We start from the raw sequence: 15,691 nt of genomic DNA, 5'->3' as shown, positions 1-15,691 counted from the left end.
GAGAGAGAAGACAGAGCGAGAAAGAGAAAGAGAGACAGATATTTTCCTCCTATCGTGAGAAATATATTTCCCTCCAAATTCCTACTTCAGATGTACTCTCTTACTTAGACATGATAATAATCCTGCAGCAACAGGAAATGTGAATTAGTATGTGGATTATAATTAATGGACATTTTTGTAGGTGTTGATATATTTTTCGTTAGTCTGAAAATTTAAAGTGGACTTTACAAGCCTTTTACACCTCGAATACACTACAATTTACATTTCCTGCTGTGCAAGAAAGTTCTCTGCGACAACAGAGTGATCAAATTAAGATCCTAAATCCTGCAGTGGATTAACACATCATACTAGTCCATACTAGCCCCCAGTAGAGTAACTAACCATACTACTCATCATGCCTCTGTAAAGGACGTCACACTGCTTGCTTAGCAAGTACCACTTCCTCCCGATTTGGCTAATATCTGGCACGAACTCAGGACCTCTGCCTTGCCAGCACACGTGATCACCCTCCTGAAATGTTTTACCAGTAGGCGCCACGCGAAAAGTTAGCTATGCAGTGGTGCAAGTGGGGACACTTCAGGCTGAGGAGTAAGTTTTACACATTTCCATGTGCTACACCTCCAACAATGGTAATGAACCCTTCCCTCCCAGAGTCCCAGATTCCCGGTGCGGTGCGGCATGGCTCACCTACAGGTTTGATGGTTTTCCCTCCCACTGTGATCTCCACTGCAGTGCTGACCAGGATTCCTATGGTGTCGTTCTCTGGGTTCAGCAGCTCATCATTCACTTCATGGGAGAAGGAGAAGAATAAGAAGGAGGGAGGGAGGGAGGGAGGGAGGGAGGGAGGGAGGGAGGGAGGGAGGGAGGGAGGGAGGGAGGGAGGGAGGGAGGGAGGGAGGGAGGGAGGGAGGGAGGGAGGGAGGGAGGAAGGAAGGAAGGAAGGAAGGGAGGGAGGTGGTAGGGAGGAGGGAGGGAGGAGGGTTGGGGAGGGAGGGAGGGAGGGAGGGAGGGAGGGAGGGAGGGAGGAGAGATGCAGAAAGGCGGGAGGAGGGATGGAGGAGGGAGTAAGGATGGAGGAGGGATGGAGGAGGGAGGGAGGAGGGTTGGGGAAGGAAGGGGGAAGGATGGAGGAGGGATGGAGGATGAAGGAGGGAGGGAGGGAATGATGGAGGAGGGATGGAGGATGAAGGAGGGAGGGAGGGAGGGAGGGAGGGAGTCAATAACAAATAAATCAACAGAACAGATCCCATAAAGACTTTAGTAGTACAGTTGTGTCTGGGTGGAGGTGAGACAGATGATGACTCACCGGTGCGATAAGGCGCTCTGAAGATGTAGCCCTTGTTGTCCAGACTGCGGCGGTAATAGCTGGCATTAAAAGGCTCAGGGTCCTCTTCCCAGGTCTCAGCAGCCCTGAGGATCAGCACAACATTAAAACTCACGGACAGAGCCAGGGACAGAAACTAATAAACTGTAAAGGTATACTGGCAGATACCTTGGTCCTAGCTATCCTGGATATTTAATTCCGGTTTATATGTTTACAAGCATGAAAAGTAATTTAGATATGTTTATGCACTTGACTTTGCACTTGACTTTGGTCCAATGTTTGGAAGGCTTTACATGCACATCCAATGTACTCTAATGCATCAATTTGAAAAAAGGTTGGGTGGTAGATTAAGACTGGACTCACTTGTTGGGAAACACTCTTGTAATCCCTCCATCTGTTGCAGCAAACACCGCCAGAAAGCCATATCTGCAACACAGAACAGGAGCGTGAGAATACAGGAAGTACCCAGACTCCGGATATAACACATAGTACACATGCAGTCCTCTACTCACGTGTTGAGGTCTTTGGTCTTCCACACCTTCTCCACCAGCTGTCTGATGATGCCAGTGTCCAGGATGAGGTTGTGAAGGAGCAGGTTGTCACCTGGGTTAGACCACAGTGAGAAGGGGACATGCTTTAGGAGGCATTGTGATTGACAGCAAATTGTTGATTGTGACTGTACATTTAAATACTGTGTATAGCGGTCAAATGTAAACAATGAGAATTCTGATCATGCCATTACATTCCTACAAGTGGCGAGGTTACTGTAAGAAGAGGGAACTGGAGAGACGGAGGGACTCACATTGTTTGGAGTCAGGTGTCACCTTCTCCATGAGAGCGATGAAGTTGAGCAGGAACTCAGTGTTGTTGTTGGAGAGCTCTAGCTCGTTGCAGTATTCCCTGAGGACAGTCAGCGGCAGCATTTTTTTTTGACCCAAGAACAGTTGAGAACAAACACACAACGTGTGTCTGGCTTCTCATATTCTCTGAGCAGGTATATGGAGAGCTCTTATTTACAATACCCAGATGCACATTCCCAAACACTGTCACAGCACACAAACCCATAGAAACTCATACGCATGCATGTCCTGCGGCTGTCAGGATATTCAAACATGCCTACGAGACAGACTGTCAAGAGTGAAATATGGAGTGAAGGGCTGGTGAACGCAACACACTGGCAGCAGACAGAGTGAGTGTACTTGTCAGTCTTTCAGCATGGAGCTGGGAGCTTTACAGAATGAAGGTCTGATCATGACAAAAAGAAAACTTGCAAAGGGGGATTTCATTCACCTTTTATACACATTATACTGTACATCTTTATTTACATCAAGTAGGTATTCTCAAGATTACATACTGTATTCATACTGCAGTCACAAACACACCTTGGAATATGCATACACACAAAACCATGCAGCACCAACTGGCGACATGCAAAGGATGTGAGGTAGCACAGGAACAGTTCTGGGGGCAGGGAGGGTACGTTTTGGGATGGGAGGGGTTACTTTGGGGCAGGAGGCGAGAAGGATTGAATGCACTGAAATTCCAAAAAAGTAGACTATATAAATTCTGTTGTCAGAAACGGTAAAAAACAAAAACACAAGTGTCGTCACACTCCTAACTTTGTCAACAAAGAACGCACAAAGTCAAACCATGATATGAGAAAACCAACAGCAATGACACTACAACAAAATAATCAAAGGCACAGTCTTGAACACCACAAGAAAAGAAATGTGAGGTGTGAGTGACAATAACAAATGACCAGTGGCTGAGGAGATTTCTTGGTGTGACGTTAAAGTGTGGGGGTTGAAGGAAGGTGGTGGAAGTGAACCACTGAGTAATGTTGTGGGCTGAAGGTGGTGGAGACACTACAGTGAGGACTATCAAAACAAATGGGAAGACAGCAAGCATTCACACAGGGCTACCTGGGAGCTATGAATACATGTCCTTCAGACTCAAAACTGTTTGGCAGCAGAGATTCAAAATCTGCAACAGAAAGGGGAAGATTATCTGGGAAGAGCCATGAGCAGAGCAGTGGGAGGTTCTGGGTACACAGCGGCTGTTCTTCAGGGGTGCAGGGAACGCGGAAGGGAGTTACCATAGCAACACCGAAGAGGAATCATGGGGGATACACCAGCGTTAGCCAATATGGTGCCTCAAATGCAACCTGACTCTGCCCAGCACTCACTTCTTTCTCATTTTCCACTTTAGTTCATTACCATTGAAAAATCATAACCATATGAATCCAACCATTTTGATTTCAAGTTAATTGTTCTTTTTTTTATGTCGGAGAACTAACTTCCATCACACATCATGAGGGGAAGTGAGTTCTCAGACAGATCAACCCATAATGAGTGCATTTCACAGGCAGGCATCAACATGGCCAACTATTGCAGGGGGAGGTGGGTGGCGCAGGGGTCCCAATGGAAGTGGTCATCCCTCAGACTGGCAGGGGACACGGCACCAAGAGACACACAATCAGGGGGAAATGCATTGCATTGTGAAGGGCATATCAAGGGGCAACTTGCTTTACCTCTAGTAAACTAACCTTATTCATTTTCATTCAGATATAAAAGTTAGTTTGTATCTATGAGTCTCTTAACCTCATTAAACACTGTAATATATCTGCTTTTATCAGACATCTTTTACATTTTAGATCATCTCTAAAAAAGTAGAGAAAGTAGATGACACGTAGATGATACATATAAATATTTGAAAACGGATAAATTGACTGCAGTGCCCAGGTAGTGTTGCACCCACAATGCCGTGCACATCCGGGTCATGTTTTTGTTTTTTTGAGGAGGTAGAGGGCCGTTCCCCCAGCAGTCTGAGGACTGATGGGGGAGGAGGGAGACAAGCTGATGGAGACAGGGGTTACAGAGGGACGACACACGAGGCAGGCGCCACGGGGCGCTCTGCCACGTACCCAACAACATGAGAGGACCAGGGTGACCCACAGTGTGGCCCTAAAGAGATCCGCCAGCAGCACTAGCTGACACGGATAGGGACAATATAGGTTAAGCTGACCAACACAGTCTGTTGTTCAGGGGTCAACTTCATTAAAGCTAACATGCTAATAACCTTAGTTATGCTAACATGGGGATTTAATCACCTGGGCTTAAACAGCTTGGCTACAATGCCGGTGGACTTAGTCATGCTAACATATTAATAGTCTAACTATTAATATTCATAATAATGTTGTAAATAGTTGATAAACTGTGGTGACATTCAGATGCACTATCATGTGGACCAATGAACTCAAATGGGACCAGCCTCAGTTATACTAATAAAACAATGGGGTTAACTTCAGTTTGTTTAACTAAATAATAACGACAAACAATGCTTCATCATTACAGGTAGAGCTTTGCCTGCTCTAGTGTGAGGACAGTTAATATGGAGGACGTTCTTTTGGAACCGATGGCGGCTCCCTCAACTCCTGTACACTGGTGTGAGAGGTAAGACATCCTTTCAGTTACAATGACATCGCAAGACAGCGGATAGATAGAGAGAGGGAGGAATAAAGAGATGGTAGAGAAATAGTGAGAGAAAGGGACACAGAGAGATGGAGAGAAGAGACAGAAGGAAAGAGAGAGATGGATAGTAAAGTGAGACAACCAGTTTAGAGAGCTATCCACAGAGGGGAGGTGTAGAGAGGACAAAATACAGAGGTTTTAACAGAGAACGTGGATAATATCTGTCTTCTTTGGGTGTTTGGAGGTGTTGTGAGTGTGACTGAAGCACCAGAGACGTGGGGGTGAGGTTGGAGACTGGAGGAGCCATCTTGAGAGATATGGGGTCTGAGCTGCAGCAGGAGTGTGGGTGAGTGGGTGGGTGTTTGGGTGGGTGGAGAGTGAGGAGGAGGAGGAGGAAGAGGAGGGTCTTGAAGGCAAGATGGGCAGGAACAGAGGCAAGCAGGCTGGGACAGGTGAGGGTGGGGTCAGCGAGGGTGGGAGGAGGTTAAGAACGTAAGGGTAGGGAACGTGGACCAATATGGAGTATACTTGCCCTTGGTGTATTGCACTGTGTGGATCCATCAGAGAGGTAGTGAGCAAGAAAAGAAAGGTTTGGGGTAGGGGGAGGGGGGTCACAGACAATATTTTATTCAATTATTATTTGAATAAAAATATTGCTTTCTCAAAAGAAAGAAACCAATTAAGTCAAACAGACGAGAAAGAACAGAAATGAAGAACAAACACCTTTTTTGCAAGAGCAAACAAGAAACTGAACAGAATGAGAAAAATAGGAAATCAGAATGTCGTGAAAGTGAAAGAAATACGAAACGGTAAAGGACAAAACCGGCACTGTGAAAGTTAACCATGAAAACCCCAAATAGACATAACAGACAGAACCAGGAAAAAAGTGGAGCAACAGGGTCTGGAGAAAGAAAGCATGAGAGAGATAACAGGTGTCCCCATTCAGACCCACTAAACCCAAACTCCCACAGAGGAAGGAAGGACAGACCCTCATCATGGGCCATGGGAGTTTATCTACTGAATGATTCCAAAGCTGAATACAAAACAGAAACAAGGTACAGTCCAACAGAAAATAATCCCATATCTAGGAACTCAACAGGAAGACAACTCAATACAAATTATAACAAAAACTAAACAGAAAAGAGTGAAAAGCATGCCTGTTTTCACGGGTTTGGAAACATTACAAAAAAACATGTTTATGAACACATACGCTTCAGAATCATTGCTTGTTGGTGGAGAAGAGGCGAGAGCATTTGGCAAAGAAAATAAATAGCACAAGATCACCATTATTTTCACCTTAGTAACACAGTAAAACCACAGCTTTCACCTTTCTGCTAGTTCAGGTTTTTTCTTCAACAGTTGTGAAGAAAAAAAAATCACCATAGTTAACAGCACAGTATGAAGACAAGAGGGTAGATAGAGGGGGCTGTAGATAAAGGAGGCTGTATAAGAAAAAGTTTCACTCCCAGTATATCCTTGTCACTGTCACAGGGAAGGAGAGAGGTGCAAGGAGAGAGGAGGAGAGGAGAGGGGTGGTATAGAGTGCTCCACTCTGATCGTCCGTACGATGGTGTTCGCCGGAGACCCAGGGAGGTCCCAGTGGGGTCCCCCTTGACTTAGTAAGGGGGGCGTAAGGTCATATTTGGGAGAGAGAGAGAAAAGAGAGAGAGAGAGTGGGCTGGTGTTGGGTGTCTCCTGGTACTTACACTGCACCTGCAGGATCTGGTCACTCAGGTTAGCCTTGATGTGGTTCTCACTGTATGTGGGCAGTACCAGCCCTAGACTGGAGTGGTGAGGCAGACACACAACCACATCAGAATCACATTATATCTGCCCTAATAAATACACACACACACACAAACACACACAAATACACACAGATACTGAAAACAAACATGACATCATTCCCTAATTGGGAGGTGTGAACAAACTGCACTCACACAACAAAACAGGCTCAAATGTTGGAGCTTAATTGACCTGCTTATCGAGTTGAAGAGAGGGACATTGCTCAGAAACCAAACAGCTGGCTCCCAGCCAATAGAGATGCAGTAAAAATCCTCATCAGGCATTTCTAGGACTATTGAATATGATCAAATGTAATTTTCAGTGTTGCTAGGAGGAAATATCATTATAATTCAACCTCAACCGTTCAACCTAGTTTTGGAGATTAATAAAATGAAAAAAGCATGCAGTTCATTTGTGTTTAGGATCCTACTAGTCTTCTTTCACAAGAGAAATGAGTGTCTTAATGTTGATTCTCTCTTTCTTTCTCTCTTTCGGAGGACCTGAGCCCTAGGACCATGCCTCAGGACTACCTGGCATGATGACTCCTTGCTGTCCCCAGTCCACCTGGCCGTGCTGCTGCTCCAGTTTCAACTGTTCTGCCTGCGGCTATGGAACCCTGACCTGTTCACCGGACGTGCTACCTGTCCCAGACCTGCTGTTTTCAACTCTCTAGAGAGCAGGAGCGGTAGAGATACTCTCAATGATCGGCTATGAAAAGCCAACTGACAGTTACTCCTGAGGTGCTGACTTGCTGCACCCTCGACAACTACTGTGATTATTATTATTTGACCATGCTGGTCATTTATGAACATTTGAACATCTTGGCCATGTTCTGTTATAATCTCCACCCGGCACAGCCAGAAGAGGACTTGCCACCCCTCATAGCCTGGTTCCTCTCTAGGTTTCTTCCTAGGTTTTGGCCTTTCTAGGGAGTTTTTCCTAGCCACCGTGCTTCTACACCTGCAATGCTTGCTGTTTGGGGTTTTAGGCTGGGTTTCTGTACAGCACTTTAAAATATCAGCTGATGTAAGAAGGGCTATATAAATACATTTGATTTGATTTGATTGAGGTGAATAATACCCTATGTAGACAGCAGGCACGTTAATAACCTGAGTGTATTCTCTAAATGTACACACACCAGTGGTTGAAGACTGATGCAGGAAAGCAAGTTTCTAGATCACAGGGTTATATACCTTATTCACAGGCTCAGTTCAAGGTCAGGTGATGTCACTCCTATGGTCAGGTGAAAGTTGGATTTCACTCATACCTTCAGGTCCGATCTTCGTCTTACCGCCAGGGTCGTAGTCATTAGCGCACACCGTTGCAAACCGTAACGAGACATTTTGTAACGAAAAATGTTTTGCAAACAAAACAAGTTTTTTATTGGGTAAGTTCAGGTAGTCCCTCCCCGTTTCGGTTACGATCCAGATGAAGGCTGGTAGTTTAGCACTCACCTGTAATCTGTGCCCTCCACTGGTGTCCAGGTGTATGTCCGCATGGCCTCATCAATGTACCTCTGAAATCAGACAACAACATCAGATCACCCTGATCAGCACCAGAATCACTTCCTCAAACACAACCTGGACTACAGTACAAGTTTGAATTTTTGTCATTACTCAGATATTCTGGATGGTGCCCGTATGGATCATGGCTAAGCCTCATATATCTGGATGGTGCCAGTATTGATCATGGCTGAGCCATATATTGATGACTTACCTCATCAACTGACTTAATGAGAGTCTTGATTTTCTTTTGCCCTGATTTGCCATCAATCATTTCTCGACGGATCTGAGAGAGAGAGAGAGAAACAGACAGAACAGGAGGAAGGCAAAAAGAGATGGAGAGTTTCATATACTTTAACAAAAATAACTGACAAAACCTAGGAAGAAACCTAGAGAGGAACCAGGCTATGAGGGGTGGCCAGTCCTCTTCTGGCTGTGCCGGGTGGAGATTATAACAGAACATGGCCAAGATGTTCAAATGTTCATAAATGACCAGCATGGTCAAATAATAATAATCACAGTAGTTGTCGAGGGTGCAGCAAGTCAGCAACAAAAATAACTGTGACATTTGATTCAACGGTTTGGTCATTGGATCACTGTCATACAGCTGTAGTAACCATGACAATGTTAGAGATGTGTGGGTGTTTAGTTGTCTGAACTGTATTTACCTCCTCCTTTTTACTGTCCTCTAGCTCAGCATCCAGGAAGTCCAGGGTGACAGGTTCTCTGAAGTTAATGATCTGAGAGACAGACAGGCAGCCAATCAGACAGACGGAATAATACCAGTATCTGGGTAGAAAAGTCAAGAAAAAGTCAGAACAGAGGAATACTAATGATGTAAAAAAAGAGTCAAGAGGAGTCAGGAGGAAAATCTGGGACATAGAAATAGAATGAAGCCTATTCTATTCATTCTATTACTATGGTCTGGGTCCTACCTTAGGTTGCAGGATGGGATGCATAGAGGACAGTCTTGATCCTACCTTAGGTTGCAGGTTGGGGTGCAGGAGCAAATAGCCATTTTGGTCGATCGCAAAGGTGTATCCATTGGCTCCAAGCTGTAGGGAGAGAAACAAGACTTTTTTATACTGCTTCTGTGTTGTGTGTGTGTGTGTGTGTGTGTGTGTGTGTGTGTGTGTGTGAGCGTGTGTTTGCGTGTGTGTGTGTCTGTGTGTCTGTGCATGCGTGTGTGTGTATGCATCGGTGTATGTGTGTGCGTTTGTGTATGTGTGTGTATGTGTGTGTGTGTGTGTGTGTGTGTGTGTGTGTGTGTGTGTGTGTGTGTGTGTGTGTGTGTGTGTGTGTGTGTGTGTGTGAGTGAGTGAGTGTGTATGCATCTGTGTGTGTCTGTGTGTACCCTGTATGTTGGTGTCTTCCTCTTAATTTCGTTGATTGCAACATCCACTCCCATGACACCAAGGACAAGCTGCGTCTGTTTAAAAACATTCCAGTTAATGGTTCCTGATCAACTATAAGAGCATCTACACCGCTGTCACTGATCATGTCATCACACCATCTGTCAGTCTCTCACATTACGATAGCAAAGCCAGAGACTGCACGCACGCACGCACGCACCCACCCACCCACCCACCCACCCACCCACCCACCGCCCAACACACACACACACACACACCCACATACACCCACACACACATACACACATACACACAGGGGCATTAGACTGACTGCTGAAAAGCTGTCCTCACCATCTCTGATTTATTACCATGTGTACATCTGATTAATCGATATCTACACCTTATGCCAGCTGATTAATGCATATCTACACCCTGGAACTGAATCAATTTGTCATACTGACGTAGGATCTTAATTCTAGCCAGTTTGTTACAGCAGGAAAATAATCCTGCAGCAACAGGAAATTTGAATTATTATGTGGAACCTTTTGTAGGGGTTGATACATTTTTTGTAAGAGAAAATCAAGAAGGCAATTACAAACTTCAGAAGCCTTTTTCATCCCCCAAAAACACTCGTTTTACATTTCTTGCATTACCAGGAAAGTTCTCCTGCAACAGGGTGATCAGATTAAGATCTTACATCTGCAGCAGGATCAAATGAATTTAAATGTTATTTGTCACATGTGCCGAATACAACAGGTGTTGCACTTACTGTGAAATGCTTACTTACAAGTCCTTAACCAACAATGCAGTTCAAGAAATAGAGTTAAGAAAAATATTTACTAAATGAACTAAAGTAAAACATAAAATAAAAAGTAACACAATAAAAAAACAATTATGTAAATTATCCGGGTGGCCATTTGATTAATTGTCCAGCAGTCTTATGGCTTGGGGGTAGAAGCTCTTAAGGAGCCTTTTGGACCTAGACTTGGCACTCCAGTACTGCCTGCCGTGCGGTAGCAGAGAGAAGAGTCTATGACTTGGGTGACTGGGGTCTGACAATTTTTTGGGCCTTCCTCTGACACCGCCTAGTATATAGGTCCTGGATGGCAAGAACCTTGGCCCCAGTGATGTACTGAGATGTACTCACTACCCTCTGTAGCGCCTTACGGTTGAATGGCGAGCAGTTGCCATACCAGGCGGTGATGCAACCGGTCAGGATGCTCTCGATGGTGCAGACGTGGCAGATGTTTTGTTGCCTACCCTTACCACCTGGGGGCAGCCCATCAGGAAGTCCAGGATCCAGTTGCAAAGGGAGGTGTTTAGTCCCAGGGTACTTAGCTTAGTGATGATCTTTGTGGGCACTATGGCGCTGCGCTGTAGTCAATGAACAGTATTCTCACATAGGTGTTCCTTTTGTCCAGGTGGGAAATGTCAGTGTGGAGTGCGATTGAGATTGCGTCATCTGTGGATCTGTTGGGGCGGTATGCGAATTGAAGTGGGTCTAGGGTTTCCAGGATGATGGTGTTGATGTGAGCCATGACCAGCCTTTTAAAGCACTTCATGGCTACCGATGTGAGTGCTACAGGGCGGTAGTCATTTAGGCAGGTTCCTTCTTCTTTCTTGGGCACAGGAACTATGGTGGTCTGCTTGAAACATATTGGCATTACCGACTCGGTTAGGGACTGGTTGAAAATGTCAGTGAAGACACTTGCCAGTTGGTCCGCACATGCTCTGAGTACACATCTTGGTAATCCGTCTGGCTCCGCAGCCTTGTGAATGTTGACCTGTTTAAAGGTTTTGCTCACATCGGCTACGAAGAGCGTTATCACACAGTCGTCCGGAACAGCTGGTGCTTTCATGCATGCTTCAGTGTTGCTTGCCTCGAAGCGAGCATAAAAGGCACTTAGCTCGTCTGGTAGGCTCGCGTCACTGGGCAGCTCGCGGTTTCCCATTGTAGTCCGTAATAGTTTGCAAGCCCTGCCACATCCAACAAGCATCAGAGCCATTGTAGTAGGATCCAATCTTGGTCCTGTATTGGCGCTTTACCTGTTTGATGGTTCGTCCGAGGGCATAGAGGGATTTCTTATAAGCGTTCGGATTAGTGTCCCGCTCCTTGAAGGCAGCTCTAGCCTTTAGCTCGGTACGGATGTTGCCTGTAATCCATGGCTTCTGGTTAGGATATTTTTATTTTTTATTTATTTATTTCACCTTTATTTAACCAGGTAGGCAAGTTGAGAACAAGTTCTCATTTACAATTGCGACCTGGCCAAGATAAAGCAAAGCAGTTCGACACATACAACAACACAGAGTTACACATGGAGTAAAACAAACATACAGTCAATAATACAGTAGAAAAATAAGTGTATATATGATGTGAGCAAATGAGGTGAGATAAGGGAGGTAAGGCAAAAAAAAGGCCATGGTGGCGAAGTAAATACAATATAGCAAGTAAAACACTGGAATGGTAGATTTGCAGTGGAAGAATGTGCAAAGTAGAAATAGAAATAATGGGATGCAAAGGAGCAAAATAAATAAATAAATAAATAGAGTAGGGGAAGAGGTAGTTGTTTTGGCTAAATTATAGATGGGCTATGTACAGGTGCAGTAATCTGTGAGATGCTCTGACAGCTGGTGCTTAAAGCCAGTGAGGGAGATGAGTGTTTCCAGTTTCAGAGATTTTTGAAGTTCGTACAGTACCAGTCAAAAACTTTAGAACACCTACTCATTTCAGGGTTTCTCTTTATTTTGACTATTTTCTACATTATAAAATAATTGTGAAAACATCAAAACTATGAAATAACACATAGAATCATGCAGTAACAGAAAAAGTGTTAATTAATTAAGGATCGGACCCTTTTTCAATTTTTGCCTACAATGACATACCCAAATCTAACTGCCTGTAGCTCAGGACCTGAAGCAAGGATATGCATATGCTTGATACCATTTGAAAGGAAACACTTTGAAGTTTGTGGAAATGTGAAATGAATGTAGGAGAATATAACACATTTGATCTGGTAACCAAACCAAAAAACATGCGTTTTCCAAAAAAAAAGAAGTTTCATCATCTTTGAAATGCAAGAGAAAGGCCATAATATAATATTGCAGTTTGGGCACAATTTAACAGTGTGTGTGCAAAGTTTCAGATTGATCCAGTGAAGCATTGCAATACTGGACAATATTTCGTATCAAGTCTGCCCAAAAGTGCCTAATATAGAGAACATACAAAAATGTTATGGTAATACAACATTAAAGTTTACACACTCCCAGGAATGGATAATTAGCTTATACACTAACTTTCACACATCTAGATGGCCTGTGGGACCCTCAGGATTACAAATCAGAGCAAGATTACTGAATGTAAGTACATTATTTACCTTCAGAGGTGAATGTATCAAACCAGTTGCCGTGATAAACGTTTTTTGTTATTGTGCACTCTCAAACAATAGCATGGTATTTTTTCACTGTTATAGCTACTGTAAATTTGACAGTGCAGTTAGATTAACAAGAATTTAAGCTTTCTGCCCATATAAGACATGTCTATGTCCTGGAAAGTTTGCTGTTACTTACAACATCATGCTAATCACATTAGCGCACGCTAGCGCAACCGTCCAACGTTATAGGTACACCGATCCCGGAGAGGTTAAACAAATCAAAATCAAAATATATTTTATATTTGTGAGTCTTCAAAGTAGCTACCCTTTGCCTTGATGACAGCTTTGCACACTCTTGGAATTCTCTCAACCAGCTTCATGAGGTATTCACCTGGAATGCATTTCAATTAACAGGTATGCCTTGTTAAAAGTTAATTTGTGGAATTTCTTTCCTTCTTAATGCGTTTGAGCCAATCAGTTGTGTTGTGATTAGATAGGGTTGGTATACAGAAAGCCCTATTTGGAAAAGGCCAAGTCCATAGTATGGCAAGAACAGCTCAAATAAGAGAAATGACAGTCCATCATTACTTTAAGACATGAAGGTCAGTCAATTTCAAGAACTTTGAAAGTTTCTTCAACTGCAGTCGCAAAAACCATCAAGCGCTATGATGAAACTGGCTCTCATGAGGACCGCCACAGGAAAGGAAGACCCAGAGTTACCTCTGCTGCAGAGGATAAGTTCATTAGAGTTACCAGTCTCAGAAATGGGCAATTAACTGCACCTCAGACTGCAGCTCAAATAAATTCTTCAGAGTTCAAGTAACAGACACATCTCAACATCAATTGTTCAGAGGAGACTGTGCCTTCATGGTCGAATTGCTGCAAAGAAACCACTACTAAAGGACACCAATAATAAGAAGAGACTTGTTTGGGCCAAGAAACCCGAGCAGTGGACATTAGATCAGTGGAAATCTGTGTCCTTTGGTCTGATGAGTCCAAATTTTAGATTTTTGGTTCCAACCGCCGTGTCTTTGTGAGACGCAGAGTAAGTGAACGGAGGATCTCTGCATGTGTGGTTCCCACCGTGAAGTATGGAGTAGGAGGTGTGATGGTGTGGGGGTGCTTTGCTGATAAGACTGTCTGTGATTTATTTAGAATTCAAGGCACACTTAACCAGCATGACTACCACAGCATTCTGCAGTGATACGCCATCTCATCTGGTTTGCGCTTAGTGGGACTATCATTTGTTTTCAACAGGACAATGACCCAAAACACACCTCCAGGCTGCGTAAGGGCCATTTTACTACGTTTGCAATCACAACAAATTATCTGGGAGGGGTGCCTCACTTGAGTGGGTTGAGTCTCTGATGTGATCTTTCTATCCAGGTTGGCGTCCCCCTCGGATTTGTGCCGTGGGGGAGATCTTCGTGGGCTATACTCGGCCTTGTCTCAGGGTAGTACATTGGTGGTTGAAGATATCCCTCTAGTGGGGTGGGAGCTGTGCTTTGGCAAAGTGGGTGGGGTTATATACTGCCTGGTTGGCCCTGTATGGCTGTATAGTCGGACGGGGCCACAGTGTCTCCCGACCCCTCCTGTCTCAGCCTCCAGCTGCAATAGTTTATGTGTTGGGGGGCTAGGGTCAGTCTGTTATATCTGGAGTATTTCTCCTGTCTTATCTGGTGTCCTGTGTGAATTTAAGTATGCTCCCTCTAATTCTCTCTCTCTTTCTCTTTCTCTTCTCTCGGAGGACCTGAGCCATAGGACCATGCCTCAGGACTACCTGGCCTGAAGACTCCTTGCTGTCCCCAATCCACATGGTCGTGCTGCTGCTCCATTTTCAACTGTTCTGCCTGCGGCTATGGAACCCTGACCTGTTCACCGGAAGTACTACCTTGACCTGCTGTCTCTAACTCTGAATGATCGGCTATGAAAAGCCAACTGACATTTACTCCTGAGGTGCTGACCTGTTGCACCCTCTACACCCACTGTATTATTATAATTTGACCCTGCTGGTCATCTATGAACGTTTGAACATCTTGGCCGTGTTCTGTTATAATCTCCACCCGACACAGCCAGAAGAGGACTGGCCACCCCTCAGAGCCTGGTTACTCTCTAGGTTTCTTCCTAAGTTCCTGCCTTTCTAGGGAGTTTTTCCTAGCCACCGTGCTTCTACATCTGCATTGCTTGCTGTTTGGGGTTTTAGGCTGGGTTTCTGTACAGCACATTGTGACATTGGCTGATGTAAAAATGGCTTTATAAATACATTTGATTGATTGATTGATATTTGACCAAGGAGAGTGATGGAGTGCTGCATCAGAGGACCTGGCCTTCACAATCACCCGACCTCAACCCAAAGGAGATGGTTTGGGATAAGTTGGAGTGAAGGAAAAGCAGCCAACAAGTGTTCAGCATATGTGCCAACTCCTTCAAGACTGTTGGAAAAGCATTCCTCATGAAGCCGGTTTGTTTAATACGTTTGTTTAACACATTTTTGGTTACTACATTAATCCATATATGTTATTTCCTAGTTTTAATTTCTTCACTATTATTCTACAATGTAGAAAATAGTAAAAATAAAGAGAACCCTTGAATGAGTAGGTGTGTCCAAACTTTTGACTGGTACTGTACGTACAATCACTGTGGGGAGGACGTCGTCGATGCACTTATTGATGAAGCAGGTGACTGGACTGAGGTGGTATACTCCGCAATGCCATTGGATGAATCCAGGAATATATTCCAGTCTGTGCTTGCAAAACAGTTCTGTAGCGTAGCATCTGAGTCATCTGACCACTTTCGTATTGAGCGAGTCACTGATACTTCCTGCTTTAGTTTTTGCTTCTAAGCAGGAATCATGAGGATAGAATTATGGTCAGATTTGCCAAATGGA

General features: G+C 44.3%; 1 protein-coding gene across 6 annotated transcripts in view; it reads right to left on the bottom strand.

The window, feature by feature from the left end:
- LOC129851184 (voltage-dependent calcium channel subunit alpha-2/delta-2-like) overlaps positions 1 to 15,691 on the bottom strand; it is a 460,295-nt gene that overhangs the window by 19,274 nt on the left and 425,330 nt on the right. For 2 of the 6 annotated variants that reach the window (XM_055917548.1, XM_055917551.1), the window contains 13 exons: positions 9,436 to 9,510; positions 9,017 to 9,136; positions 8,750 to 8,821; positions 8,296 to 8,367; positions 8,034 to 8,095; positions 6,501 to 6,577; positions 5,327 to 5,341; positions 3,247 to 3,307; positions 2,127 to 2,224; positions 1,837 to 1,927; positions 1,688 to 1,750; positions 1,307 to 1,410; positions 688 to 786 (listed from right to left, as the gene is read on the bottom strand). In XM_055917548.1, the coding sequence (XP_055773523.1) occupies positions 688 to 786; positions 1,307 to 1,410; positions 1,688 to 1,750; positions 1,837 to 1,927; positions 2,127 to 2,224; positions 3,247 to 3,307; positions 5,327 to 5,341; positions 6,501 to 6,577; positions 8,034 to 8,095; positions 8,296 to 8,367; positions 8,750 to 8,821; positions 9,017 to 9,136; positions 9,436 to 9,510 (1,009 nt within the window). Of the gene's footprint in view, positions 1 to 687; positions 787 to 1,306; positions 1,411 to 1,687; positions 1,751 to 1,836; positions 1,928 to 2,126; positions 2,225 to 3,246; positions 3,332 to 5,326; positions 5,342 to 6,500; positions 6,578 to 8,033; positions 8,096 to 8,295; positions 8,368 to 8,749; positions 8,822 to 9,016; positions 9,137 to 9,435; positions 9,511 to 15,691 lie in introns of all 6 variants that reach the window. The other 4 variants (XM_055917550.1, XM_055917549.1, XM_055917553.1 and 1 more) reach the window with 4 other exon arrangements.

The sequence above is a fragment of the Salvelinus fontinalis genome, chromosome 3, assembly GCF_029448725.1.
Source record: "Salvelinus fontinalis isolate EN_2023a chromosome 3, ASM2944872v1, whole genome shotgun sequence".
Taxonomy (NCBI): domain Eukaryota; kingdom Metazoa; phylum Chordata; class Actinopteri; order Salmoniformes; family Salmonidae; genus Salvelinus; species Salvelinus fontinalis.
The sequence above is the reverse complement of the archived record's forward strand: the minus strand, read 5'-3'. Positions and strand labels throughout refer to the sequence as shown.